At 45.0% G+C, this 27,345-nt stretch overlaps 1 protein-coding gene across 2 annotated transcripts in view; it reads left to right on the top strand.

Annotated features, from left to right (window-relative positions):
- Positions 1–27,345, top strand: part of ANO10 (anoctamin 10) — a 258,510-nt gene that overhangs the window by 162,084 nt on the left and 69,081 nt on the right. For both annotated transcript variants that reach the window (XM_074988327.1, XM_074988326.1), the window contains one exon: positions 13,067–13,183. In XM_074988327.1, coding sequence (XP_074844428.1) covers positions 13,067–13,183 — 117 coding nt within the window. The remainder of the gene's footprint in view (positions 1–13,066; positions 13,184–27,345) is intronic.

Below are 27,345 nucleotides of genomic sequence, written 5' to 3'. Positions count from 1 at the left end.
TGGATAGCAAGATGCGTTGTTTCTTATTATCTATCTAGTTACATTCAACCTCCACCTAGGATATTATCCCATTCTACAAGGTCTGTCACTACCTCAATGACTTTTCTCAAGAATTTTTCCCTCACTGACCTCTGTAGAGCCACAACTTGGACCTCTAGGTAGACTTTTCTGAACATCTTTCAGTAATCAGTAATACAGTTGTGGATGCTGCATTTAGCGCTACAGCAGTGTTTCTTAAACTTTTTGAGACCACAGAACACCAAACTATCGTACTTTTATGCAGAACACCTATGAAAATTTTCTTCAAAACATATACAGCAAAAACAAAATGAAGTAATTTAATCAGGTATCATAGCAAAGAAGAAGTAACATTGTATTTGGTTTTAATAACAGAAAACATACCAGCAGTGTATTTTTCCGTACGCTTGTGACATACTTGTGAGTTCACAGAATACCAGTGTTCCACGGAGTGTAGTTTAAGAAATACTGTTCTATAGTGTAATCTAAATCAGGAGTTCTCAAACTTCATTGCACTGTGACTCCTTTCTGACAGCAGAAAATTATTACATCACCCCTGGAGGCGAAGCTTAAGCCTGAGGCTGCCCAAGTCCCATCACCCCAGCTAGAGGTGGGAGACAAGCCTAAGGAATTCAGCCACAGGCTGGGGGCCTGAAACTTCAGTGCTGCCGGCTGGGGCTGAAGCCTGAGAGCTTTGGCCTTGCTGGTAGGCCCCAGCAAGTCTAAGTGCACGTGGTGATGCCAGCCTTGGTGACACCATTAAAATGGACTCACAAACCTCTTTGGGGTCCCAACCCAGAGTTTGAGAACCTATGATCTGAAGTATTAGACTCAATCAACTCCCATACCCTTTCCTCCTGATGAGGAAACTGCTCAATAGTCACCTGAAGTGGAGCACCCCCAAGGACCATACTTAAAAAAGGAGTAGAGAGTACTCAGCCTGTGCAATAACTAGCTCACTGAGATGTGTCATTATGGATCTCTCTTCCCACCCTTCTTCCCCTCTGCTTGAGAGTTTTCTTTATGGAATTTTGCAGTGAGGATGGAACTGAGGTTGGCATTTTCATGTAGTCCTATTTCACTTTGGTGAAAGGTACTAGCTGTATAGAGCAAGTCCACAGGTCTAATGGGCACTGCTACCAAAAATTTCTCATCAAAGGTACCTGGAGCCCATGAGCACCCACAGTGGAATGCCTGTAGGGAAACACATCTCAAGTCATCAAGTCCAATCCCCTACACTCATGGCAGGAGCAGGCACATGGGATTTATTTTACCAAAGCAGATTCAGTTCACATGTTATGAAAAGATTCTCTAACAATGTGTGGGGATGTGAGGCTTTAAAAGCAGCGTTTATTGCTGAAGCGGAAGATTGTCCTCTATTATTAGAGTCCTTCAACTGTGATAATTCTACTCAATTAGCAAAACTCTTTAATGAATGTAGTTTAGTTTAAGAACAGGAAGAAAAGTTTAGTCATGCTTTCTTTTTATGCATTACAGAAATGTTTTCTAATAAATTTCTTTTATTGCAATCTACTCAAGCAATTAAATGTAATTGAACTTCTGGAGTTTGTAAGGTAAATCTTAACCTCTATTGTTCCTTTTTTAAACACAAATACTTTTTATTATTTTAAAAATTTTGCTAGCATTTCAAAATATCAGCTTTACCTGGTATAGGTAAGAGAGCTTGGAGCCCAATCATGAGATTTTTAAAGGTGCAGAAAAGGGATATTCTCTGGTATATATCAGTTCTTAGCCCTGATTTTAATTGAGATTAACTCAGCAACAGCAGGTGATCATATGAGTTCCTTATATTTACCACATATTCTGCGCTTTGACAGTCAAATTATCATATTCTAGTGCATTCATTTACAATCCTAACAATGTTCTGTACGGCACAGTTTTGAATGAACATTCAAGGGAGAAATACTTGGAAGTCACCTAACTTTATGGAATTTTGTATGGAGGTCCCAGTTAATGACCTACCAATGAGCTTTGTTCTGTCACACATATGGGTTCTGGAGGTCTAGATTAGTGGACTGCTGATTTTAATTTAATTTATTGATAAATATGTACATCTGGATCAAAATTTTGATATAAAACTCTTTCTTAGTTCAGTGGTAGCTAGACTCTGACTGGAATGCAATATTGCTGCAGTCATACCACAGTAGAAATCAAATTAGCTGTTCAAAACACCAAGAATTCATCTGTAATCTGCATTTCCTGGTTTAGAAGAGACAGGGTTGGGGACATGTTGCTGCAAAACACAGCTGCCGTTGAGGCTTATCCCGCTAGCTTTTGCAGAGTAGAACAGTTCCATTAGCTCTCTGAGCACCTGGCACAAGACTACAAAGAGTTTGATAGTGCTGCAATTATCAAGGGCGAGAGACACATTGACATTTCTCTCCTTACCCGCTTGGCAGATGGCAGAATAGGAGAGTACTTCAATGTTGGCACTGGGGAGCATACAGCTTCTGTTACTTGTTATCCTGTTTTTTTTCATACAAAGACAAATCACCCTGAGGGATACATTTTTGAAAACAACTTAATTTAATAGTTTCATTTTAAAATAACAGTTTTGTTTTGTCTTTATTTGTAAACAATTTTAATCATTAGGAAGTCATTTAAATAAGTGCTTTAGAGAGTATAAAATGTTACTGTAGTTCTGCCTTGTTTTGTAACAGATTTTTCAAAAAAATATACATTTTTTCTTTTTTGTTTCTGTTATTTGTGGTAGATTCAGATTTCTTATTTGTTTTAATTTTATCATTGTAAAGGGATAAGAAGGGTTTTGCTGTGTTATATTTTTGACCTGTTACCATAGTCTTGGACATTTTTTTTCCCCAAAAGAGTATGTATTTGAATCAGGTTTGTAAAATTATACCAGCTTTTTGTAAGGAATACTAACATGAAGATGGAATATAAAATGAATACTGCACCCTATTTCTTTTTATTCTTCTAAAAAATTGTAAAACAGCTCTTTGGTCTTCTGTAGTCAACTGCAGTTTAGGATTAGATTTTGAAATTAGATACACTTTTCATTAATATGCTCTTTTGAGTCAAACCACAGTCATGGATTTTGATTACTTTTTTTTTTTAGATTTTCCCCACATTTTTTATTAATGTTGTTTCTGAATTGCATATTAGGAAGAGGTGAGACTGCAGTAGGAGGAATAAGTAACTGTAACTAATATGGATGCTATAGCTCCTAAAAATGGAGGGTTTTTTGGGTTTGTTTTGTTTTGTTTTGTTTTGTTTTGTTTGTGTTGGTAGTCCTTAATGTTTTAAAAAAATTTCACTAGGTTCTGTAATGTGGAATTGTACCTGACCTTTAAAGTCCACCACAATTTACTAAGGTCACAAACTTTTATGTTTCTTTTTAAAATAATTTATAAAAGACAATAGCCCCCATTAAATACTTCTTATTTAATTCTGCACAGTGCACAAACAATAAAAGTTCCAGTTTTTGGAAGTGGAGAATGGAGACTGAGCACTTGATAAATTAGAGCTTTTTATTTAAATGAGGGCTTTTTGGTCTGTGCAAGAATCTAACTGTTCAAATGTTAAAAGTAAATAGAACATATTACTTAGTGGTTTTTGGAGCTAGCTTTAGCATTTTTGAGCATATCTGAAGAAAAATGTTTTCTCTTTTCCGCTCTGTTCTCTCCACTTCTTTCCACTCCCTAGAAAAACAAACAAACCAAAACCAAAATTGAAAAAAAAGAGAGAGCAAGTGGAAGCACAACCTAACTGTCCTCAAGGCTGAACTTGATCAGTTTATGTAGGGAATGGTATCATGGGACTGCCTATGGTGGCATGTGGCTCATTGGTAACTGCTTGTAGCAAAAATCCCCAAAGGCTGTACATGGGACACGAGATGGGGAGGGATCTAAGTTACTATGCAGAATTCTTTCCCAGGTGTCTTGCTGGTGGGTATTACCCCTTACTCCATATCTGATTGATTGCTATAGATGGAGTCAGGAAGAAATTTTGCCATTGGGTCAGATGGGCAAAGACCACAGCGGATTTTCATCTTCCTCTGCAGCATGAGACACAAATCATTTTCAAACTTTAATTCATTTAAATGGTGAATTATCTGTAATCTGAAGTCTTTAAACCATGATTTGAAAACTTCAATAAATCAGAGAGCAGCCAGGGGCCTTTTTCAGGAGTGGGTAGGTCAGGTTCTGTGACCTATGAGGTGAAGGAGGTTACTCAGATGATGGTCCCTTCCAACTTTAAAGTCTGTAAGTTTATAATTGATTCCTATCCTCCTTCATTATGTCACTCTGAGATGATTCTTTGGCTACACCTCAATCTTAATTGACATAATTTACATAAAAAGTGTGAGGCATCTGAAGGAGTAAGGGTAGTGCTAGTTGAAGTGTAGTTAGCAGCTGGTTCATAGGTGCTTAGGTTTTCAAGGCTATTGACAAGGCAATGGCTAGAAGCTGACTTTTCTACAGTGGAAAGTAGTAATCTTTTTCATTGATCTTGTTCATCACATTGAGGGATTATAAAGCAATGGGACTCAGGCATTCAAAGGCTAGCCCTGCTGGTGCCTAATGATTTTTGTTGAAATCTTAATTGTAATACTTGCAAATGTATCTCCTGCCTGCCTTCATCCACCTATACTAGTTCCGTAAGTTCTTTTTCCCATATTCTTTTTCTCTTGTTCAACCTTTTGCCTTCTGGATTGCTCCCCCTTTTCTATTCCCCTAGAAACCAAAACACTTGAACAACATGCATTTTAACACATCCAAATGTGAGGTGATACATCTAAGAATAAAGACTATAGGTGCCACTCACAAGATGACAGACTATCTCCTGGGAAGCAGTGACTCTGACTTGACCTTCGGGCTCTTGGTAAATAACGAGTAAATCATGAGCTCCCAATGTAATGCAGTAGCCAAGAGAGTGAATATGATCCTTGGTAGTATAAGCAGGAGACTGCTGAGTGGAAGTAGGTATTTACCTGTGCACGTGGTGTTAGTGAGACCATTGCTGGAATATTGTGTCCTGTTCTGGAGTCTGCACTTCAGAAAGGATGTTGTTATATTTAAAAAGATTCAGAAAAGTGCTAAAAGAATGTCAAGTTCTGGAAGAAAGGTCTTTTAGTGAAAGAATAAAGCTCAGTCGGTCTAGTTTATCTGGGAGAATGTTAAAAGGTAAATTGATTATGGTCTTTAAGTACATTCCTCAGGAAGAAATTTCTGGTGGGGGCCAGTTCTTTACTTTAGGTGTAAAAGATGTTATCCTGTGACTGGAAGCTGAAGCTAGACAAATTCAGACTAGACGTAAGATGTAAGTTTTAAAATTTAAGGTAATTACCCACTGGAAAAATTTACATAGGGATCAGATGAAGTCTTCATCCCTTGAAGTGTTTGTCAGGATTGAAAGGATTTCTAAAAGATGGTATAGCTCAAAAGACTTACTGGGTTTGTTACAGGAATGGCTGGGTGATGGGTTTTTGGCCTATATTATGCAAGATGGCCAACTACATGTTTATAAAGTCTTTTCTGTCTTTAAAATCTATGAATCTGTGATTACTTGCTGCTCATGGTGTGAAACATCTTCTGGGAGTTTGAGCCTGCCTGCATAAGAATCTGCAGCTATATAAGCAAGTTGAAGGAACCACCTGCTGCTTTTTCTGTAAGGCTGTGTCTCTACTTGCATGATCTTCTGAAAGACAGCATCCGGAGGATCATCTTCTGGAAGATCGCGTCTACACATGCATGGACCCTCTCTTAGAACGGGGCAGGAAATGCTGTGGACAGGGTCGCGTGACCGGAGAGCTCTTTTGGGGCTGCTGGTCATGCGGCATGTTAAAGGGCCCCTTCCCTACAGCCCTTCTCTGCACAAGCTGCTGAGTCCTGCCATGCTGCTTGCAGCAAGGCTGAGCCAGTCTCTGGTCATGACTTCCCCAACGACCAGTCATGGACCCTCAGCAGCTGCAGAATTGCAGGGTTGCTCTAAGCCGGTTGCTGGCCATTCTGCTGGCAACCCCCCTTGGTCTCCTGTGGCAAAGGAGACCCAGGCCCATGGGTCCTGACCCAACACCACCCCTACTGCCCCCCCACAGGCCATCCTCGCACATCTGGACCCACAGCACCAGCACCAACTGGTGGGACAGGGTAGTCGTGGGCAAGTGGGACAATGCGTGCAGGTTGCAGAATCTCCAGATGAAGAAGGAGACCTTTCTGGAGATCTGCTGCTGGCTTGCCCCCATCCTCTGATGGTAGGATACCTGCATGCAGCCAGCCCTCTCCATCAAGAAGTGCGTGGCCATTGCCATCTGGAAACTGTCCACCTCAGACAGCTACTGGTCCAGTGGGCAGCAATTTGAGGTGGGCGAGTCCACTGTCAGAGCTGTCATTCTTGAGGTAAGCCATGCGCCAAGCCCCAGCCTGGCTAGGGGACCAGGGAGGGGACTGTTGGCCAAGGGGGACCCGCGGGGACCTAAGTTGGGAGGGCTTGTGATGAGGGGGGCAGGTGGGCCTAGACCCAGGGGCCCTACATAGGCCCATTGCCAGAGGGGTGCCCGGGGGGGCTGGGGCAGAGGGCCCTCTAGGGAGGGAGGAAGGACCGGGGGGGGGGGCAGAGGGCCCTCTAGGGAGGGAGGAAGGACCGGGGGAGGGGGTCAGGGGCACCCCTGTACATACCCACGAGGGTGCTCACTCTTTATCCCCTGCAGGTTGAGAGAGCCATCAGTGACCTGCTGATGTGGAGGCTCATGTGCATTGGGGACCTGGACGTGGTTGTCAAGAGCTTCGCCAAGCTTCGTGCCCCCCAGTGCTTCGGGCAGTTGACAGGATGCACATCCCGATCAGGGCCCTGGACCATAGTGCTGGCCACTATGTGAACCACAAGGGGTCCAGGCAGTGGTGGACTCTCAGGCGTGGTTCACTGTGGGCTGGCCAGGCCAGGCACACGATGTGTGTGTCCTTTGCAACTCCGTCCTGTACCGCTGGACGGAAGCTGGCACCTGTATCCTCCAGTGGGAGCGTGCCATCGGGGAGGTCGCCATGGCGCACTGCCTCATGGGTGACCCAGCCTACCTGCTGCAGCCCTAGCTTATGCGACCATACAGGGGCTGTTCAACGCCTGGCCAATACGGGCCAAGTACCCTGTGGAGTTTCCTTTTGGGCTCTTGAAGGTGAGGCTTAGATGCCTTCTCATGCATCAGTGTAGGGGTGGAGAACATCCCCTAGGTCATTAGTGCCAGGTACGGCCTCCACAGCCTCATTGAGGCTTGGTAGGGGACCCTCCCCCAGGGCCGGATGGCTGAGCCTGCCCCCAGATATGAGCAAGCTGCCGCAGCCTAAACTGGCAGCTCAACTGCCTCAGGGTCTGCATCTGGGAGGCAGTCAGGGAGGTATTTGCCTGCGGGGAGTACTGACCTGCGCCCAAGCCCTCCCTACAGTTCCCTTTTCACCTCTCATCACCCCCTCAATAATCAGGGACATGGGGGGTTGGAAACTGTAAAATTGTATTTAGTTGAAACTTGCAAATGTTAAACAACATTATTTAAAAAATAAGTAGAAAACAATAAACATGTATATATGAACTGAAACCTGTACAACTATTTACATGTGGGGTCAGGAAAAGTGGGCATACCAACCTGGGTAGGGACAGGGAGCAGGATGGAGGGGGCCCTACTCAAGGGATGGGGTGAATGGCTGTGAGCCCCAGCACCCATGGGTGCCTCTCCTGCCCTGAGTGCCTGGTCCGTGTCAGGGCACTGATGGGGCTGGGAGCACATGGAGGTAATGGCAGTTGACTATGGGCTTATCCTAGCAGGGATGTGCAGGAGGGGAGGATTAGCAGGGTCGGGGGCCTTCCATGGGGCCTGCCATGCGCCTGGCCCCGAGTCTCCTGAGGGCAGCTGTGGAAAGGCCTGGGGAAAGTAGAGCACCTAGGGCCTCAGGGGCATCATCTCGGGCAGGAGCAGCTGGGGGAGGGCTGGGGCAGGAGCAGCTGGGGGCAGCTCTGCGAGGGCCCCACACACTATGCGGAGCATCCATACAACTTCCTCACCGTGGCCCTGGCATCAGGCCCTCTAGACATGTGGCCACCAGGCTGCAGGTGCTGGGGCTGGGCTGGGGCTGGCTGCAGGACTGGTGGGCCCTCCGGCCTGGATGTGGCTGGTGAGTCCCAGGCTCCTCATCTGACTCTCCTGGCCCTTGGATGGAGCTGCTGTAAGATGGGTGGGGTGAGGGAGATGGAGGGGGTTCAGAACTACATCCTGACCCTGGGTTCCATGGCCCCAGCATCCCTTGGGCAGCTACCCTCACCCCGGACCCAATGGATGGCTGTGTACCAGGGATTCCCCCAGAGCAGTGTCCCATGTTCCTGTCATGCTCACCCATGCAGTGTGTAGCCTTAGTGATGGTGCTGCCTATGGAACACCCCAGGAACAGGCTGGTGGGTGGGTGGGAGTTTGGACATGGGGGAGTCCCTGCCCAGGGAGCGGGTGGACTGAGCGCAGCCATGAAGCCTGAGAGTTCCCCAGTGCACTCATGGGGCTGTCCACAGAGGAGAATGCCAGCTGTCACCTGCAGGCATGGCTGCTGGCCCGGGGTGCATTCCGGAGTGAGCCATCTGGGGTTAGGTCGTCGCATGGGGGCCTAGGTGTGCCCCCTCCCCTGGGATGTACGTTGGTGTACTTACCTGAGGTGGCCTTGAAAAGGATGGGTGATGCCCGTCTGGAGGTGTCCAGGCTGCTGGAGGCAGAGTGCAACTCAGTTATAAGCAAGCCCTCTGAGCACTCATCGCCAGATGTGACCTTGACGTCCCGGATGCTGGGTGCTCTGGCAGGTCCGGGCTGGTCTTCGGCTGGACCTGCCTCCCCCTCCGGAGTGGCAGGGAGCTCTGGCACAGCCGTCTTAACGGTGGAGCCGGGTGGGAAAGTAACATCCCCCACCAGTAGATCCCACAGCTCACTGAGGTAGGGACAGCTGGCTGGAGCCTGTCCGGACTGGCAGGCATTATCCCGGGCCCTCGTGGAGCCCTGCCTGCTCTTTCACCTTACACCGGACCTGCTCAGGAGTCCAGGAAGGGCTCAGGGCTTAGCAATCCCTACTGAGGGCTCTGAGCAGTGTGCCTGGCAGTCCAGCACATGCTGCCTGTCTCCACGCTCCCAGCTTTCTGCCACGGGGTCTCTGGGTCCTTGCAGCTTTAAAAGCTGCCAGACCCAGAGACCATAGATCCCCACTGGGGCTGCCTGGAGCATCTCCGCACTCCAACTGGCTGCCACCGTGGCTAACTGCTTTTTCATAAGACAAGGTCGGGGAGCGTCTAGACAAGCTTTCTTCCAGAAGAAGGCAATCCTCCTGATTTGGGAGTGGAGTACATAATCCAGAAAACGCGATGTTGTGCTGTATTCCTTCTGGAGAAGTGCCTTTAATGTGTAGATGCTCCATGGATCTTCCAGAGGAAGCCAGCACTCTTCCGAAAGATCATGCATGTGTAGACGTGGCCTAACTGTGGAAACAGGTTAGTTACACTGTGTGTGGATTGATGTTGACAGAAAATCCATTGCTGTGGAACTTTTCATCTTCCACTACTTTCGTCTCTCATATTCTCGCTCCTCACGCCAAAACAAAATAGCACGTCAGGGTGGTTAATTTCCTCTGGTTAGGAGACTTATGCAATAATCTTATCCTGTAGCCCGTCACCATTTTTGTTTTTTAAAAGAAAAATACTACTAAATTCTGTGGTTTGTGTTATACAGGAGGTAAGACTAGAGTAGCTCAATGGTTATCTATGATTCTAGAAATGAAAAAAAGATCTAAACACAAACTGCTTTGCATGCTGTGCTATCATCTATTTTATAACATGTATAATATAAAATAGACAATACAACAGTTAGTAGTAGTCTTCCAGTTTTGAGGAATAACTTTTTTCCTCAGGTGTGAATTATAAAGGTCTTCTTAAAATGCATTTTTGAAATTTTAGACTGTAAACCAAATTACATTTATTATACGATTCATCTGCTGATATATATTTTTGTGTTTAAAGACATGGTGATCAAATTTAGGTATTTTTAAGCCTGCAGTCAATTTCTCGAGGATATACCTGTATGACACAGAACAGAATTTAGCCCAATAGTGTTAACTAAATTATTACATATAGACCGTGTCTACACTAGCCCAAAACTTCAAAACTGGCATGCAAATGACCATTTTGAAGTTTACTAATGAAACGCTGAAATACATATTCAGTGCTTCATTAGCATGCGGGTGGCTGCGGCACTTCGAAGTAGGCGGGGTCCTTTCGAAAAGGAGCCACACAGTGGCGAGCTGCATCAATTTCGAAGTCCCCTTATTTCCATCTGCTCATAGGAATAAGGGGACTTCGAAGTAGGCGGGGTCCTTTTGAAAAGGAGCCCAGTTGGGACGAGCCACACGGCGGCGAGCCACGTCAATTTCGAAGTCCCTTTATTTCCATCTGCTCATAGGAAGAAGGGGACTTTGAAGTAGGAGGGGTCCTTTCGAAAAGGAGCCCCATCTAAACGAGCCGCGCGGTGGCGAGCCACGTCAGTTTCGAAGTGCCACGGCCGCCCGCATGCTAATGAGGCGCTGAATATGTATTTCAGCGCTTCATTAGTAAACTTCGAAATGGCCATTTGCATGGCCATTTCGAAGTTTTGGGGTAGTGTAGACACGGCCATTATGTTTGAATGCTGCTTTTTTTTCCCAAGTGTATTTCCTATTACTTCTATTAAGATTTCAGGTCTTCAGTTTCTCTGCATCTTCCCTCATAAGTCTCTTGTATCCATAAATAGTTTTAGATGTAACTGTAAACTGAATATTCTTGTCATTCTTAGTACTGAGATGAATTTTATCCCATCCTGGAGTTTTGTCTCTCTTAAGTCTTGCTGATATCAATGGTACTTTATAGATAGAGCGCCTAACCCTAACCACTTTCAGTATTTCATCTTTCTCTGGAAGAAATTCATCTGGCATTGTGCCTCATTCTTCTTCCTAAACTTGTTAGGAAAATAAAATATTTCTTTTAGCAATAGCTGCCTTCTCTGTCAGCAGACCTAAATATTTACTTAGGCTGTCTCAGGAATGGATTCTGCACTGTAGCATGGAAAAGAGGGAGGGAAAATATGCATTTATGGAGTGTTTCAGTCTCAATATGATGTCAAAGGACAGTGGGATCTCAATATTCGCGAGGATTCTGTGTTCTGAACCCTCGTGAATGTTGATTTTCTCAAATGGAGGGGTGGGGGGCAGAAAACTGGGGAAGCTGTGGCAGCCACTGGCACTCCCAGCCCTGGAGCCCCAGGGAAGTGGGGCCACTTGGGAATAATTGAATTCACAAAGGTGGTACTTGTGAATGTCAAGACCCTACTGTATAATTTTTTGTATTCATGATTGAATTTTTTATGTTTACTATCAAGGATAGTGGGATTGCATAAAATGAAATTAATACATGTTTTCTTTGTCATCTTTTAGCTGATGTGCTGAGTCCTTCATTAATCTCTAGCTTTGTGTGTACACTTCTTAATAAATGTATTTACATTAAATTCTATTTATTCTATGTCAACCTTTCTTTATCCCCTTTGGATTAATTATTATTTCTTCGACTGTCAACTTCATTCCCTGAATATATACACTCTTTATCTGTATTTGATTTGGTATAATTTATATATGGCTCACTTTTAACTTTTATTGTTCTCTTAATCATTACCGCTACCTCCTTTTCTTTCTATCAGCTCTGGCCTATTTATAGTTATAGTGTTTTTGTGGCTGCATGATCCACATGACCATTGTGTGGATTTATACTTCTTTCCTTTTCTCTACTGTCCTTTACCTCTGTTACATTATCCCAGGTGATTTATTTTTAGCTCTTTCCATGCCACATCTTTGCTCTTGATGTTTACATTATTTGTTTATTGTGTTGTGAAGCCAACTGCATCAAGACAGAGCATTAAATTCTTAGGCTTGTATTCTCATAAAAATGACAGTCCATGCCTTTTCCGTTTTGAGCACTGATTAAGGAAATTAGAGAACTGATTAAGCACTGATTAAGAAAAGAACTTGGGCATGCATGTATATAAATGCTGTTTGCAACATGTGCCATTGATGTCAGTGGAACTTAAGCATGTGCTTAACTTTAAGTTTTACTGCGTAGAGATGTTTTCCTGAATCAGTACCAAATTGCTGCCATCAGACTCATGGCAAGTTGCCAGTTCAGTCCTCAGTAAGGTTAATTTTAAGAGACTGTGGCGTACGTGCTCATGGGAACATCTGTATAAGCCCTCTCCACACCAAATAAACTGTTATCTTGATGGCTTGTGACTTGTTCTGAACAACCATTAATGGGTGTACTGTATCTTTGTGTCAAATACAAAGGAGTGGTGGGTAAGGATTAAGTTAAACTTTCAGTCAAAGAAAGACCAGAAAATTCAATGTTTCTGTAATGCTTTGTTATACAATTGTGGCTAATTTGGCCTATTCCACTTATATTTAGGATATCCTCCCAGTTAATGACAGCCAGTTCATCACTTCTGTGCATCATTCCAGCTGTAATATGCAGACTCCTGTTGTGTTGTTTTGTAGTCAACCCACTAGGACATTTAGATTATATTCTTTCTGGGGCAGGAACACTGTTGCTTATTTTTATTTGGCATGCTTTACCATTGTATTATGCCATGTAAATCTATTGTGACATATACATCCTATGCTTTCACTGTGTACTGCAGTTTGTATCCTACACAGGAATTCCAACAAACTCATTATCAATCTGAATAAACTGATTTATGTCTGACATCACAAATGCATAAATAAATGAGAATTGTACAGTATATAGTACAAATATAAGATTATAATAAAAACAAGCCTAATGGAAATATGTTTTATTTAATTATTGAGGTGGAAAAGTCAGAGTAGTGTGGTATAGTATGTCATCATTATTTCATGTGTAATTAACAATAAATAATTGGTAGGCACCCTTGAATTAAAATGCACAATGTTATTTATTAATGTTCTTTACTTCCCGTGAACTACATAATAGAGTATTTAATTTGCTTTTTCCACAGCATGTTCTACTGGCATTGAAGTTTGTTATGGCTTTTGCAATTCCTGATAAACCACGGGATATCCAGATTAAATTGGCAAGGTTGGAATTCGAATCTCTAGAAGCTCTCAAAAAGCAGGTATGGACAGCTCTCTTGGGGCAAAAAAGGTACATATTTTGGGAACCAAAAATAAAGGTAAATTATGGAAACAACTGTGTCAAATATCATATTAGATATTAGCATCTTAAAGGGACATATATATTATCAATCTAAAAGGTAAAATAATTTTAAAAATTGTTTAAAAACTCCTATTATTGATTCAAAAGTTTTCAATGATTTAGTCAGTGATCATTCCAATTTAAACAGTTTTGATTGGAATGTAACTATCTTTCTGTATTCATTCTTGTTTATAATGTTACTTTCCTTTTTAAAAGAGCTTTGAAATGTATGGATGAGTACTATGGCTGTCAGTTAACACATGTTAATGCCTGTGATAACACAGTGCAGACTTAATGCATGAAAAAAATTAACAAACATTAATCACAAGCAATAAAGTGCATTAATTGACAGCCCTAGTTTTTAAGTACAGGTTGTACGTCCCTCCTCCAGCACCTTTGAGACCTTAGTGGTCTTAGAGGAGGGGATTTGCTGGAAGAGGGGAAGTCAGGCCAGTTCCCAGCCTGGAGACTACCATTGTCCCCACAGCTGGGGCTGCCAGCGCACCAGCCTGCTTCCATCCCAGGGCTGCCAGGATTCCCCCACCCTCAACTGGGTTCCCATGGCTGCAAGGCTGCCCCCAGCCAGGGTCCCATGACAGTGGGGCTCTGGGCCCTACCTGGCTCCCAGCCACAGGGTTGCCCCAAGCAGCCCTGCAGGAGTGGAGCATCCTGGTCCAGGCAGCTGGCCTGACATTCTTCTGAGACTCCCCGGGGAAGGGAGGGGGTGAATTCTGCATCTCTGTGCCAACAATCCCACCCCGAACCCTGTACGTTTCCCTCTGGGGTTCAGGAGTAGATAGTATTCTTATTATAGTTTAATAGCATGATTAATCGTGATTAATTTTTTAAATCCTTGACAGCCCAAATGAATCTCTCTCTATAAGAAATGTTGTTCATTGTTAGTGAAGTCTGACATCGTGTGTACCTAATGGTTGGCCACTATATGGATGAATATAAATCACTCTTGGCATTTTTTTTTTAATAATCACTTCAGTATTTGGTTTATGGGAAGATTGCCAAAGATTTATGTAAACATTATGTGAAAAAGGTAAACTAGATTACATTTTATTGCGACAATCTTATCATTATTTTTGTTGGTGTAATGCACATTGCAGCTGTAAGAGATGTGTATCCCTTAGGAAAACAGATGGAACATGCCTGTATGGCTATTCTCTACAAAGAAAATAGGTCATGAGGGAAATCTGTGGCCTAGTGAAAGAGGAATAGCCACATAGGGGAAGAATTTGGTAGTCTTCCGTGGATTCTGAAAAAAAAAATATCTTTGAGGATATTTAGCTGAGTGATCTGTTACAGAAAGCCAACTTCCAGGGTAAAGATTAGCAAATATCATAATTAAACATCTAATATTGGAAGTATCAGCAATAGCTGATAATAGTATGCATTATGCTCATAGCTGTGTGTCTACATTGCATTAAACTAATTTTGCACAATATCATTTATGAAAATAAACCTTCCTTTGTTATCTTTGCTTTATTTGTGACCTTGGAGATTTCTCTCTTAATCTTCAGAGTTGACAATGTTTATAAAAGATATATCAAAGGCCAATTCTCCGTAAAAGTAGGGGTTTGGAAGTATTGTCCTATGTCTTCAGCCACCAGAAGGCTGCATGTGAATTATGATGAATTTCGGGTTTGTTCACCTGAGTATTTTAATTGTGAGAGTGGGTTTTTGGCTTTTCCTAGACAGCTTGGCTGAAATCATGGCCATGAAAGTCAAATGAGATTTTTGGACAGCCTGAGGCCTGGATTTCATTCCTCATCTTCTGTCAGACTAAGAACAGGATTTAAAACAAAACTAAGTGAGAAAAACAAAAAGCCCGCTTAATCCGGTGTTGTCTGTCTTTTATATTGGACTGTGATGGAACATGAATGTAGTAATTTTTCATAGAATCAAGCAGAAAACCATCATAAACTTTGCAAAAACATACACAAGTCCAATGCTGGGAGAACCCGGAAAGTTGCAGAGCTGAAGTCTCATTCATCCATAGTTTTTAGCACATTTGGACTCTCTCATCTTTCTTTCCTGCCATTTCAAATTCCTTAAATGATGTTTTGTACAGTCAAAATGAGCTGAGATGCCATGGGGAAACAGTTCTGATGTTCATATCAACACAATAGTAGGATACACATTGTCCCAATGGTCACTACTGATTTTCTAAGGCAATATACTTAAAGTACTCCAGTTATAAACTGATAATCTTCCTTACTCATTGGTTTTGTGAAGTTGGAGAATACACTTTAAAAAATCATCTCTGATATCTGGCAAAATGTTACATTCATTTCATCCAGTTTTACAGTTCTTTAATGGGTTCACTGTGAAGTTACCAGGACTCGATCATGGTCTTACATATCCTCTACTTAATATTTCAAAGCACAGACATGCAGCTCTGTTGTAGTTGTTCCTCTTCTCTATTTTCATTTACTAGATAGGCAAAACCAACCACTGAAATCTTAAGCACAAGTGAATGAAGCTAGCTTTGGTTAGAATATGTAAGTTGGAATTTATTGAGTCTGCAGCTATATGAATATTTTTGTCAATGCTTAAAAATTAGACTTTCGCCCTCCCATCTATGTATTAATTTTTCTAATACATGCCTGAGTGCAAAATTTTCAGGGTGTGTTTTATTCATCCTATTAAGAGATAGGCATTTTACATGTCAATAGGTATTAAAAGCCTCCAGTTCTTTTCAGTCCCCATCTTCTTACAGGAGAAGAAATTTTTGCTAGTTGTAGAACACCTACAATAATATGCACAAATAACCACCATCCCCTTTTCTGATTTTTCTTGACTGATTCCATGTTACATCTTTCATAGTTGGAACATGTCATGCATTAAGTAATGTATGGAAATTGGGTGATCTCATGTGGATATTTGCTTTTATTCTTTAATGTCTTGCTAAAGCAGCCTTTTTTTTTTTCTGGATGTTAACTCACAAAATATCTGCACTTCAGAATAATTCATTGACAACATTGAAAAGATACTGAGACATTTATTTTTAAAGCATGTTTTCAAGTTCTTTCAGCTTTGGATATTCAAGAGTATCACAGATAAACCTGCTAGCAATAAACATTATCTTAGTAATTTAACTAATTTTAGTTTTGAAATAACATATTTTTTTTTAAAAAGCAAGGAAAAAAGGGCGGGGAAATGTGTTAGATTTACATGTCACATGGAAACTTCCTTCTCCCCACCATGGGGATAAGTACATACCAAATTCCGTGTCTGTCTTCTGTCACAATTCCCTGTCCCCCATTTACTTTAATTCACGAGGGATGGGCTCTGTTTTTCCCATGCTTTTAGAAGATCCTGGTTGAAGAATAGCCTTGGAGACAATAGATACAGGTTGAACCTTTCTAATCTGACACTTGGAACCTGACTGATACGGAAAAAGAGAATTTGCCAGACCATGGAAAGTCAATATTGTCTAGTGTATTACCAACATTTTCACTGCTTACTGGGCTCTGAGAAGACATTTAGAGGTAAAGTACTGCTAAATAACAGCACAGAACACTGAGAGCCAGGACTGGTGACCTTACACAGATTTATAGGACCATGGGAAACTTGGCCACTCCCATGATACGTGATCATTCAGCTAACTAAAATCATGTGGGATTATGAATATTGATGAACGAGAGAGTTCTGGACTAGAGCAGTTCCACCTGTAGTGACTTTACTTCAAAGTGATCAAACAAAATGGCTGTCCAGCCAACTAAATTCATACCTGATTGCAAATGTTGCTGGATGAGAGAGAGTGCGAGACGAGAGCATTTGAACCTGTATTAGGCGTATATCATTCCAAAGTATAATGCTTGTTTTCTGTCAGAAGAGGAGGCTTCCCACTCTTCTGTGTTCAGGCCGTTCTGCTGGCTGATTCTATCTCTGCCAGTGATTTTACAGAATATAGTGCCCCATGTCCCTTGCTGGAATAGTATTCCAAAGCTACCCACCAGTGAGAGAGAGGGTTTTAGGAGGATGTGCTCTATTTTGTTGTGTGTCTGCAATTGCCACCTATTTTCTTTTAAAAAGATAAAAGTACAATAAAGTATGGATTGTGGAAAAAAATCAATGAAGACAGCTTCCTTGTTGAATTTTCCCCATTTTTTAAAGATTCTGCATTAAATAATATGGAAATACAGATAAGTGCATTTAATAATAAATGCGTGGGAAGTACAACAGAGACATTTCCACCTGACACCAGGACTAAGCAGAATTATGAAGCAGTCTGTGCTCTATTCCACTGTAATCAACAGAATATCCAACTATGTCAGTGTGTCCATTAGCACAGGAGGTAAGTACAGTAGACTTCCAATAATCCAGAACCTTTGGGACCTAGGTGGTGCCAGATTATCAAATATACTGGACTATCAGGAGGTACTATAAGATGGTTTGTGTGTGTGTGTGTGTGTAAAGTGTTTTTAACCCTTTTTATTGTACATACTATATACTGTATACTGTAATGTTTTAGTTTTTTAACCCTTTTTTGCTCTTTTTATTGTAAATACTATAATGCACAAATGTAGTCATAGAATGAAATAATAAATGTACAGTACTATACTCACCATTACTGTTGTGAAGCCTTTCAGTACAGAAGGCAGAGGATACTATATACAGTAGTGTGCGGCACTGGCTAATCACTTAAACTATTAATCACTTAAACTATTAATACAGTAACTTAAAACACTTAATTCAGCACTTTATTCACTTTAACACAAAAATTACACACTTCAGCACCAATGCAGTGTGCAAATAATTCACTTAAACACTAAAAATCCATGAACTTAAACAAAACACTAAAACTTAAATCTAATTTTGTTTATTTGCCATGCTGCTCAACTACTCATCATCTGATGAAACCTGTGCTTCATTATCCAGATTATCATCCGGGTTATCGATATCCTCCTCTGCTTCCATGGGGGTGTCAACAGCAGTAGGCTCTAGTGGTGGTGGTGAAGACAAAGGCTGAACTATCTTCCGTGCCCTTGCAAACATATCCCTGAAATCGGCTTGCTTAGAGAACTCTGACTTCTTGGTATAAATTATTCAAAATAATATGAAGGTTCATCACTTCAGCTGTATGATACTGACTGCAACACTCTGCACATTCAACGAATTTGGAAATAAAATCAGTTGCTTCTCACCAGGTATATTTTGCTCTCTCAGTCACTACTACTTCTTGAGGATTTTGTGGATTCATAACACTTTCAATGATAGCAGCATCACTCAAAATGTCTACAACTGCTTCATCTTTGTCCACATCAAGCCATTGTTCAATCTCATTTTCTGTGAGCTTTGCAACAGCGTTCTTCTCAGGGACATTTTCAATTATTTTTTGTATGTCACTAATGTGCTTAGGCCTAACATTAAAGCCACAAAATTCCTTTTCATCAGAAGAATCATCACAAACATGATGCCAGGCCAAAGTTTCCTCCAACATTTCTTTACATCTTTCCAAGCCAATGCAGCTACATACACAACATTCTTAAGGCTGAATTTGGATTGAAATTCAGAAACACTGTAGTCTGAATTTACCAGCTTTCGAACAAAAGACCCCCCCCCTAGAAACACTTAGGCTGGGTCTACATAGGAAGAAGGGCTTTCGAAAACTCGGAGGGAATCCTTTCGGAAGGTCCCGTCTCCATGGATGGCGCGCGATTCGAAAAGCCACACTTCTTCTACGAGTGTGCCCGTGGGTGCTCCACAATAGGTGTCGGGCTCGCTCTGGTACCGCAGATCGGAAACTTTCCAGCAGTTTCTCCCGGACCGCGCATGCGCCGGCGCGCGCCGCTCCCTTGCACATCCCCGGCCACATGCGTGATCCGGTCCCCGCCAGTTCCTTCTCAACTGCCATCGGCTGCAGACGGAATCCGCTCAGGCTATGGCCGACTCAGCTTAGTTAGAATTCTTTTAGTGTAAACTGTTGTTTTTTTTCTTGCAAAAAAAAAAAAAAAGGTAGAAAAAGAAGAAAGGACAGAAAAAATATATATATATAAAAAGATTTAGTAAAGAGAGAGAGGAGCGGAGAAGACGCGGGGACGTGAAGGCCAGTAGGCCTCCGGCGACGGCGGGCTGCGGTCCGCGAAAGGGGAACAGGCACAAATCTAGTGCTAAGTACCCTATTAACAACTCAAAGACTCACCGCGATGTCGTCTTCAGGATTCAAAAAGTGTGAGTCCTGCCGCGAAGCTATGCCGGCCTCCAATGGGCATAGTCAATGCATTAGGTGCCTGGGGGAATCACACATTACTCAGAAGTGTTCCCATTGTGCAAAGCTCACAGCCAGGGCCAGAAAAGACAGAGAAATGCGGCTGAAAATGCTGTTGCTTGATAAGGCCCTCCAGCCCGACATGCCGGAGAGGCCTCAATTGGAGGGACCCCCCGATCTCCATAAAAGGAAGGCGGCTTCCCTCACTCCCTCGGTGCAGAAACAGAGGAAGCTCTCTCCAGCCTGATCCCCGCCGGCGGTCACAGCGAGCGGGACGGGCGTAGCACACAGCCACCAGCCAAAGATCCAAACAAGCGGCAGCGCAGCAGCGCACGGGGCAGGGGCTGAGCCTCCGATTACTAAACAGCCGGCACGCGCAGCTCCCAGAGCAGCGGCCAGGTAAGCGCCGGAACTGGCGGCACTGCTACAAGCAGCACCGACCCCCACGGCGCCAGCGGTGCAGGGCCAACAGGCACGCAGCCTGCAGGCACCGGAGGACGTTATCCGCGCGGCACTCCAGCTGAGCGTGCTGAGTGCGGCGCCAACAGCAGGGCCGAGATCCCCGGCACGGGAGGGGGTGGTGCCAGCCCCGCAGGGGATGGGTAAGGCAAGAGCAAAAACCCGGCACCGCAGCCCTTCTCCGGACAGGGCTGCAATGTTACTCTCAACAAGCCCTCCCCTTATGCTGCGCACGCCACCCAGAGGACATGGGTCTCGTCCAGCCTACCCAGAGCCTCCTTCTCCGTTCCTCCAACCAGCGTCACCATGGCTTGGGCCACCTCTGCCTTTTCTGGGATTGGATCCCTTGGAGTACTATCGCAAACCAGTTGCACCACTATCTGAATCATCGCGGAGATCTCGCTCTCCCAGACACCGGGGATACGCACCCCGAGAGTGGTCCAGGTCTCCATCCCAGGAACCGTGCCCGTGCTGCCATGGTCGCTCTTACCATGCTGGGCACAGACACCCCAGGCATACACCTAGGGGCAGGTCCCCCCCCCGACCATCAAATACCCCCGCAGACACTCTCGGACGGGGACGGAAACACAGTTGTCTCAAGGGGAGTTGATTTTGGAACCCCGAGACTTTCCTTCGCAAGCCTCTAGCGAGCGGGTGTACCATCGACCGCAAGAACCTGAGAGTTCAAGGGAGGCTTACCCTTGTGGTTCCTCCTTGTCCTCCCCTGATGAGGCTACGGCCCCTGGGGACGTTGCTCCACCGGACGACCTCAAACAGTTTCAGGAGCTGTTTAAAAGGGTGGCTTTCACGCAAGTCATCCAAACAGCAGAGGTACAGGAGAAGCATCACAAACTCCTCAAAAATCTGATACCCCCGGCTTCATCCAAAATCACTATCCCACTCGACGAAGCCATCATGGAGTCAGCCACCACCATATGGCAGACCCCAGCTTCCGCTCCACCTACAAACGAGAGCGGATAAGAAATACTTCGTCCCGGCGAAGGGCATGGAGTTCCTTTTTAGTCACCCACAACCAAATTCATTGGTGGTAGAATCGTCTCAGCAGAGATCAAAGACTTCCCAGTACAAAGCGGGGGGTACGGACAGAGAGGCCAAGAAGCTAGAGCTGTTTGGCAGAAAGGTATACTCCTCCTCCACTCTGCTGTTGAGAATGGCAAATTATGCAGCACATCTAGCGAACCATAATTTCGACAATTACTCCAGGCTTACTTCTCTCATGGATTCGCTTCCGGAAGATAAGAAGCCGGTGCTGAAGGCGATTGTGCAAGAGGGCTATGTAGCTTCAAGGACAGGAGTCCAGATCGCCCTGGACGTGGCAGACACGGCGGCACACTCAACGGCTACAGCAGTGGTCATGCGCAGGGAATCCTGGCTTCAGACATCGGGTATCCCAAGGGATCTGCAGGCGAAGATTGTTGATCTCCCCTTTGACAAGCAGAAGTTGTTTGCAGATTCAACCGATTCGGTCCTTCGCTCCAGTAAGGACTCAAGAGCTACACTCAGAACCCTGGGTATTTATACCCCTCCATACAGGAAAAAAAAGTATTACCCTCAGCAGAGACGATACCCGTACAAACCCCAGCGTGCTCAGTACCAACGGGGCTATGACCAAGGGCAGCATCAACAGCAGCAACAGTATAGAACTCCTAGGCGACGTTCCCAACAAAGCCGTGCATCCTCAGGGCAGGCCCAAAGGCAACAAGTTTGACAGGCAGGTCGAGGGCTGCACTATCACTACCATCGCGCAATGCCATCCCCAGCTAATGTTCCATCATCGCCTCCAACCATTCCACCCCCAATGGCAAAAGATCACCACAGACAAATGGGTACCCGAGATCATAGCCACGGGTTACGCGATCCCCTTCCAGTCGCTCCCACCGCCGAAACCTCCGCCCAGGCCCCACCTCAGGGATGCTTCCCACGAGGCGAGACTCAAACAGGAGGTGGACCACCTTATGTTCATAGGGGCGGTGGAAAGAGTGCCGGAGCGATTCCAGGGGACAGGTTTTTATTCACGATACTTCCTTACAGAGAAGAAAACAGGAGGCTGGAGGCCCATCTTAGATCTTCGGGGCCTCAACTGGTACTTGCGCAAACAACGTTTTCGGATGATCACAGTTGCCTCTATACTCACGGCAGTGGACGATGGAGATTGGTTTGCAGCCCTCGACTTACAAGATGCGTATTTTCATATAACAATCCACCCGGCACACAGACGCTTTCTCCGTTTTATGGTCAGCAAGGAGCATTTCCAATACAAGGTTCTTCTGTTCGGCCTCTCCTCGGCCCCCAGAGTCTTTACCAAAACCCTGGCAGTGATGTCAGCCTGTCTGCACAGACAAGGGGTATTTATATTCCCATATCTGGACGACTGCCTACTGAAAGGGGCCTTGAAGGCAGAGGTACTATGCATGATACGCGTAACAGCAGACACGTTTTCTTCGCTGGGCCTGGTCATCAACCTCGCGAAGTCCAAGACCGACCCCACACAAGACATTGAGTTCATAGGGGCACGTATAACCTCTATTACAGCAAGGGTCTATCTACCTGACGCCCGCTTTCACGCCAGCAGTTCGCTGGTGCAAGTCATTACATACAGCCCCACGGTGCCAGTCTTAACATGCTTGCAGCTGCTAGGCCACATGGCGGCAGCAACATTTGTGGTGCAGAACGCCAGATTGCATATGCGCAGCCTGCAACATTGGCTGGCGAGCGTCTACAAGCTGGCATCCCACACCGTCCGCAGGGTGGTGTCGCCCACGACAGAGGTGCACAGATCCCTGCAGTGTTGGGTAAACCCCAAGAACATGCTGGCAGGGGTACCCTTTCACCAACCACAAATCTCTATTTTTCTTACTACAGACGCTTCCCACATAGGATGGGGAGCTCACATCGGCGACAAAGTGACGCAAGGACTATGGTCCCCTACAGAACAGTCACTGCACATAAATATACTGGAGCTCAGAGCAGTGTTCAACACCTGCAAACACTTTCGAGACCACATACAAGGCAAAGTAGTTGGGATCAATACAGACAATACCTCCACCATGTTTTATATAAGTCGACAAGGAGGAGCTCGATCTCGTGCCTTATGTGCGGAAGCAGTCCGGCTGTGGAACTGGTGCATCGCCAACAATATAACATTGAAAGCCTCATATTTGCCGGGCGCTCATAATGTGAAAGCAGACCAGCTGAGCAGGCGCTTTGCACTCACGCACGAATGGCAGATCTGTTCCGATCTGCTACGACTGATCTTTCACACATGGGGGTTTCCTCAGATAGATCTCTTTGCCACTCAGCACAACAAGAAGTGCCCCCAGTACTGCTCCAGGGCAGGATTGGGGCGGGGGTCCCTGGGGAACGCATTCGCGATTTCATGGAAGGGCCCCCTACTTTACGCGTTTCCCCCCACAGTGCTCATCCACAAGGTCTTGCAGAAAGCCAGAAGGGAGAGAGCCCGCATGATTCTAGTAGTCCCAACGTGGAATAGACAGCAATGGTTCCCCTTGCTTCTGCGCATGTCGGACCGCCCACCGCTCCCCCTTCCGGTGGCACCAGACCTACTCACGCAGGCCCAGGGGTCCATAGTGCACCCACACCCTCAAGGCCTGCACCTACAAGCATGGCTAATCCATGGCTCAGCTCCCTAGAGAGCATGTGTACGGAGGGAGTACAGCAAGTCCTGGAGAGTAGCCGAAGGACCTCCACCAGGAAGACCTACAAGCAGAAATGGACTCGATTCACTGCATGGTGTTCTGCCAAGCAGTTAGCTCCCCTTGATGTTCCTATACCTGTAATACTAGAATACTTACTGGACCTCAAGAGGGGCGGGCTTTCCCTATCCTCGCTAAAGGTCCACCTCGCCGCTATATCTGCTTTTCGGCATGAAGAGGAGGGGCCCACGGTATTTGCCCATCCTATTGTTACCAGGTTCCTGAAGGGGCTGGTAAACCTGTACCCCCCTTGGAAACCGCTTCCACCATCGTGGAACTTGGACCTGGTGCTCAGCGTGCTAACGGGCCCACCTTTTGAACCCTTAGCCACAGTTCCCCCATGTCTCCTTACGATAAAAACAACCTTCCTCCTTGCAATTACGTCAGCTCACAGGGTGAGCGAGCTCGCAGCAGTTATGGCAATGCTGCCCTGCACAGTATTCTCAAAGGAGGCGGTAACCTTACGGCTGCACCCGGCCTTTGTTCCAAAAGTTTCTTCAGAGTTCCACCTTAACGAACCTATAGTTTTACCCTCGTTTTACCCGAAGCCTCACAGCTCCAGCAAGGAGGCACGCCTACATCTCCTGGACGTGAGGAGGGCGTTGGCCTTCTACATAGACAGAACTAAGTCCTTCCAGAAAACGGACAGACTTCTAGTCTCTCTCGCTCCCAGGTTGAAAGGAGAGGGTCTCTCTTCACAGAGAATCTCGAAGCACATTGTGTCCTGTATAAAAATGTGCTACGAACTTCGAAAGACTCCTTTGCTGGCCCCGCCTAAGGCTCAGTCCACCAGGGCAGTGTCAGTGTCAACGTCAACAGCCTTCTTCAAGGGCATTGCCTTGAAAGACATCTGTAGAGCGGCGACCTGGTCATCCTATGACACCTTCGCCAAGCATTATGCTCTGCACCGGGTATTCGAAGAGGATACCCGTCTGTCGACTGCAGTCCTTTCAGGGGCAAGCTGCACATAAACTGATTACCCACCTCCTGACTTGGGTTACTGCTGGGTAGTCACCTATTGTGGAGCACCCACGGGGACACTCAGAGAAGAAAGAGAAGTTACTCATTGTAGTAACGGTGGTTCTTCGAGATGTGTCCCCGTGGGTGCTCCACCACCCTCCCATCCTCCCCGCTTCGGATCTCTGTTTAGTGTTTTTCAGGAGCATCCGAGGCGAGTGGTCAAGGAACTGGCGGGGACCGGATCGCACACGTGGCTGGGGACGCGCAAGGGAGCGGCGCATGCCGGCGCATGCGTGGTCTGGTTGAAACTGCTGGAAAGTTTCTGATCTGCGGCACCAGGGCGAGCCCAACACCTATTGTGGAGCACCCACGGGGACACATCTCTAAGAACCACCGTTACTACGGTGAGTAACTTCTCTTTTTGAATCACCGCAGACGCCATTATGCTAATGAGGCACTGCATATTCATTGCAGCACCTCATTAGCATCTTTCAAACCCACTCATTAACATGCCCCTTTCGAAAGTAAGGGGCACATGTAGACACAGGTTTAAAGTTCTGTATCACACCTTGATCTATAGGTTGGATCAAAGATGTCACATTCACTGGAAAATATGTAGTGAAAATATTTCTGCTAACAAGCTCCGAAGCGGGTGGATGCACTTGACAGTTATCAAGCAAAAGAACAGTTTTACTGTCCTCTGGTAGACCCCCATCCCCTTTCTAAAATTCTCCTTAACTGTGGGCACAAAATAATCAAAAAAATAATCCTGAAAGATTTCTGCTGTCATCCAGGCATTCCCCTGTGCCTTGTAGATCACTGACAAATGCGTAAGAGTTGTAAAGGCCCTAGGCTTTTTCACTTCCCTACAACAGAAAGCTTAAGCTTGTGCGTGCTGGACACATTTGTGCATACAAGGACTGTAATGCGGTCTTTCTTCATTTTGAAGCCACAAGTAGCCTTTTCACCACCACCACCAACCAGAGTAGAGTTCAGCAAATAATCCTGTAAGAGCCCAGTTTCATCAGCATTGTATATTTGACAAGGCGACAAGCCATGTTCCTCCACCAACCACTCAAAAGTAGTGCTATACTCCTCAGCAGCCATGTCATCGGCAGACTTTTGCTCACTGCTGATGTCTAACTTATGGGTCCTATGCCGATACTTAAAATTGCACAGCCATCCATCTGAAAACACACGATTCACTAATGTTCATTTCACTGTGAAACTGTTTTGCTTGTTCTATGCTCCTTGGCTCAGTAATGGGTTTACTTTCAGAACGCGTTGCACTAAGCCACTTAACCAAAGCCACATCCAACTGTGGCATCTTAGGCTCTTTCAGAGTTTGCCATACCTCGGTACGTTTTGTAGGAGCTTCACTTTCGGCAACAAATGCTCGCAATTTATCTTTCTGTTTCTTTCTCATAGATCCAATGTTGAATTCACTCATGATAGTGTTCCGATTTATGCCTCTTTCTAGCATCTTTATAATCTCTGATTTCTGCTTCAATGTCAGTGTTCCATGCTTCCTTTTTATGCTTTTCTTACCACTAGTGCTATCACTAGCACCTTCATTTACCTTTGACGCCATTCCTACACACCAGTGGATGAAAATATTTAAAATATAAGTCGAAACAGCTGGAGAAAACACAAGCACTCTCTAGCATCACACAGTGCCAGCAGCAGACTAACTTGGTCTCATCTGGTTTCACTCGGTTCAGCTGATGCTGGTACTGCCTTGTGACTCGTTTTTTGCCAAAGTTCATTCACTAGGTTCTTGCCATTTTGATGCTGGACTATCGGGAGCACTGTACAGTTGGATGTTGGACTATTGGAGTTTTATTGTATTTACTGGAGGTGTGTATGTAACTGACTGTTAGCCGGTGGCCGGGTAATGTGCGGTGGGGTACCAACTATGCCCTTGTTACCATCCGAGTATTAAACTGCGAGAGCAGGGAGCTCGTCGCTGCGAGCAGCCAGGACAGGCTGACGGATTCCCCTGGGTCCTAAACAACCCATCTTTTTACTGTTAGATCAGGGAGCTCCTAGCACTCTCACCTACGTCCAGGCTGTGGTAACCAAATGGTTAAAGTTCTTTTTATTGTGCCGGCTGTGTTGCAGTGACAAAGAGTAACAGCAGTCAGGCTTATATCTTAACTACTTACAAGTTTATTAAGCTACAGTTATAAGCGTGCGGTTACAAAAGGCTATTGTCTACTTCTTATATGCTGGCAAAGTACAGGTGTTAACAAGTTACGTTACAACCCAATACAAAGATATCTGTTACCATCTAACACAATGATATCTTGATACAACATCTAGTTACAGAGCTCTAATTCTTTAGCTGTGCACAAAAAGAAAGGAGACCTAGCATGGGTATATCTTACCCTCTCTGCGTCTCTTGATACCAGCGTAGCCAAGCCGGATCGTTCACTCAGTTCCGCGGAAAGACGAATACGAGGTTGGGTGTCCCCAGTTGCGGACCTCGGGAGGCAATCACCTGACCCAACCAGCAGGTGGTTGGTGGAATGCACTCAAAGTTAGAGTTCTGCTGGGCCCACCTTTTAGGTTACGTATTCTCTTTCTTATCTAAGGTGCCAGATCGTACTGATCTGTCTTTTGTGGCGCCAGTTTGTTACAAGGGCAATTCTTAATGAATTTGCACTTGTAAGACAGGAGATAAGCAATTTAGGAGTACAGGACATT

Source organism: Carettochelys insculpta, chromosome 2 (assembly GCF_033958435.1).
Source record: "Carettochelys insculpta isolate YL-2023 chromosome 2, ASM3395843v1, whole genome shotgun sequence".
NCBI classification, from domain to species: Eukaryota; Metazoa; Chordata; order Testudines; family Carettochelyidae; genus Carettochelys; species Carettochelys insculpta.
This window is presented reverse-complemented; position numbering and strand designations above follow the sequence as displayed.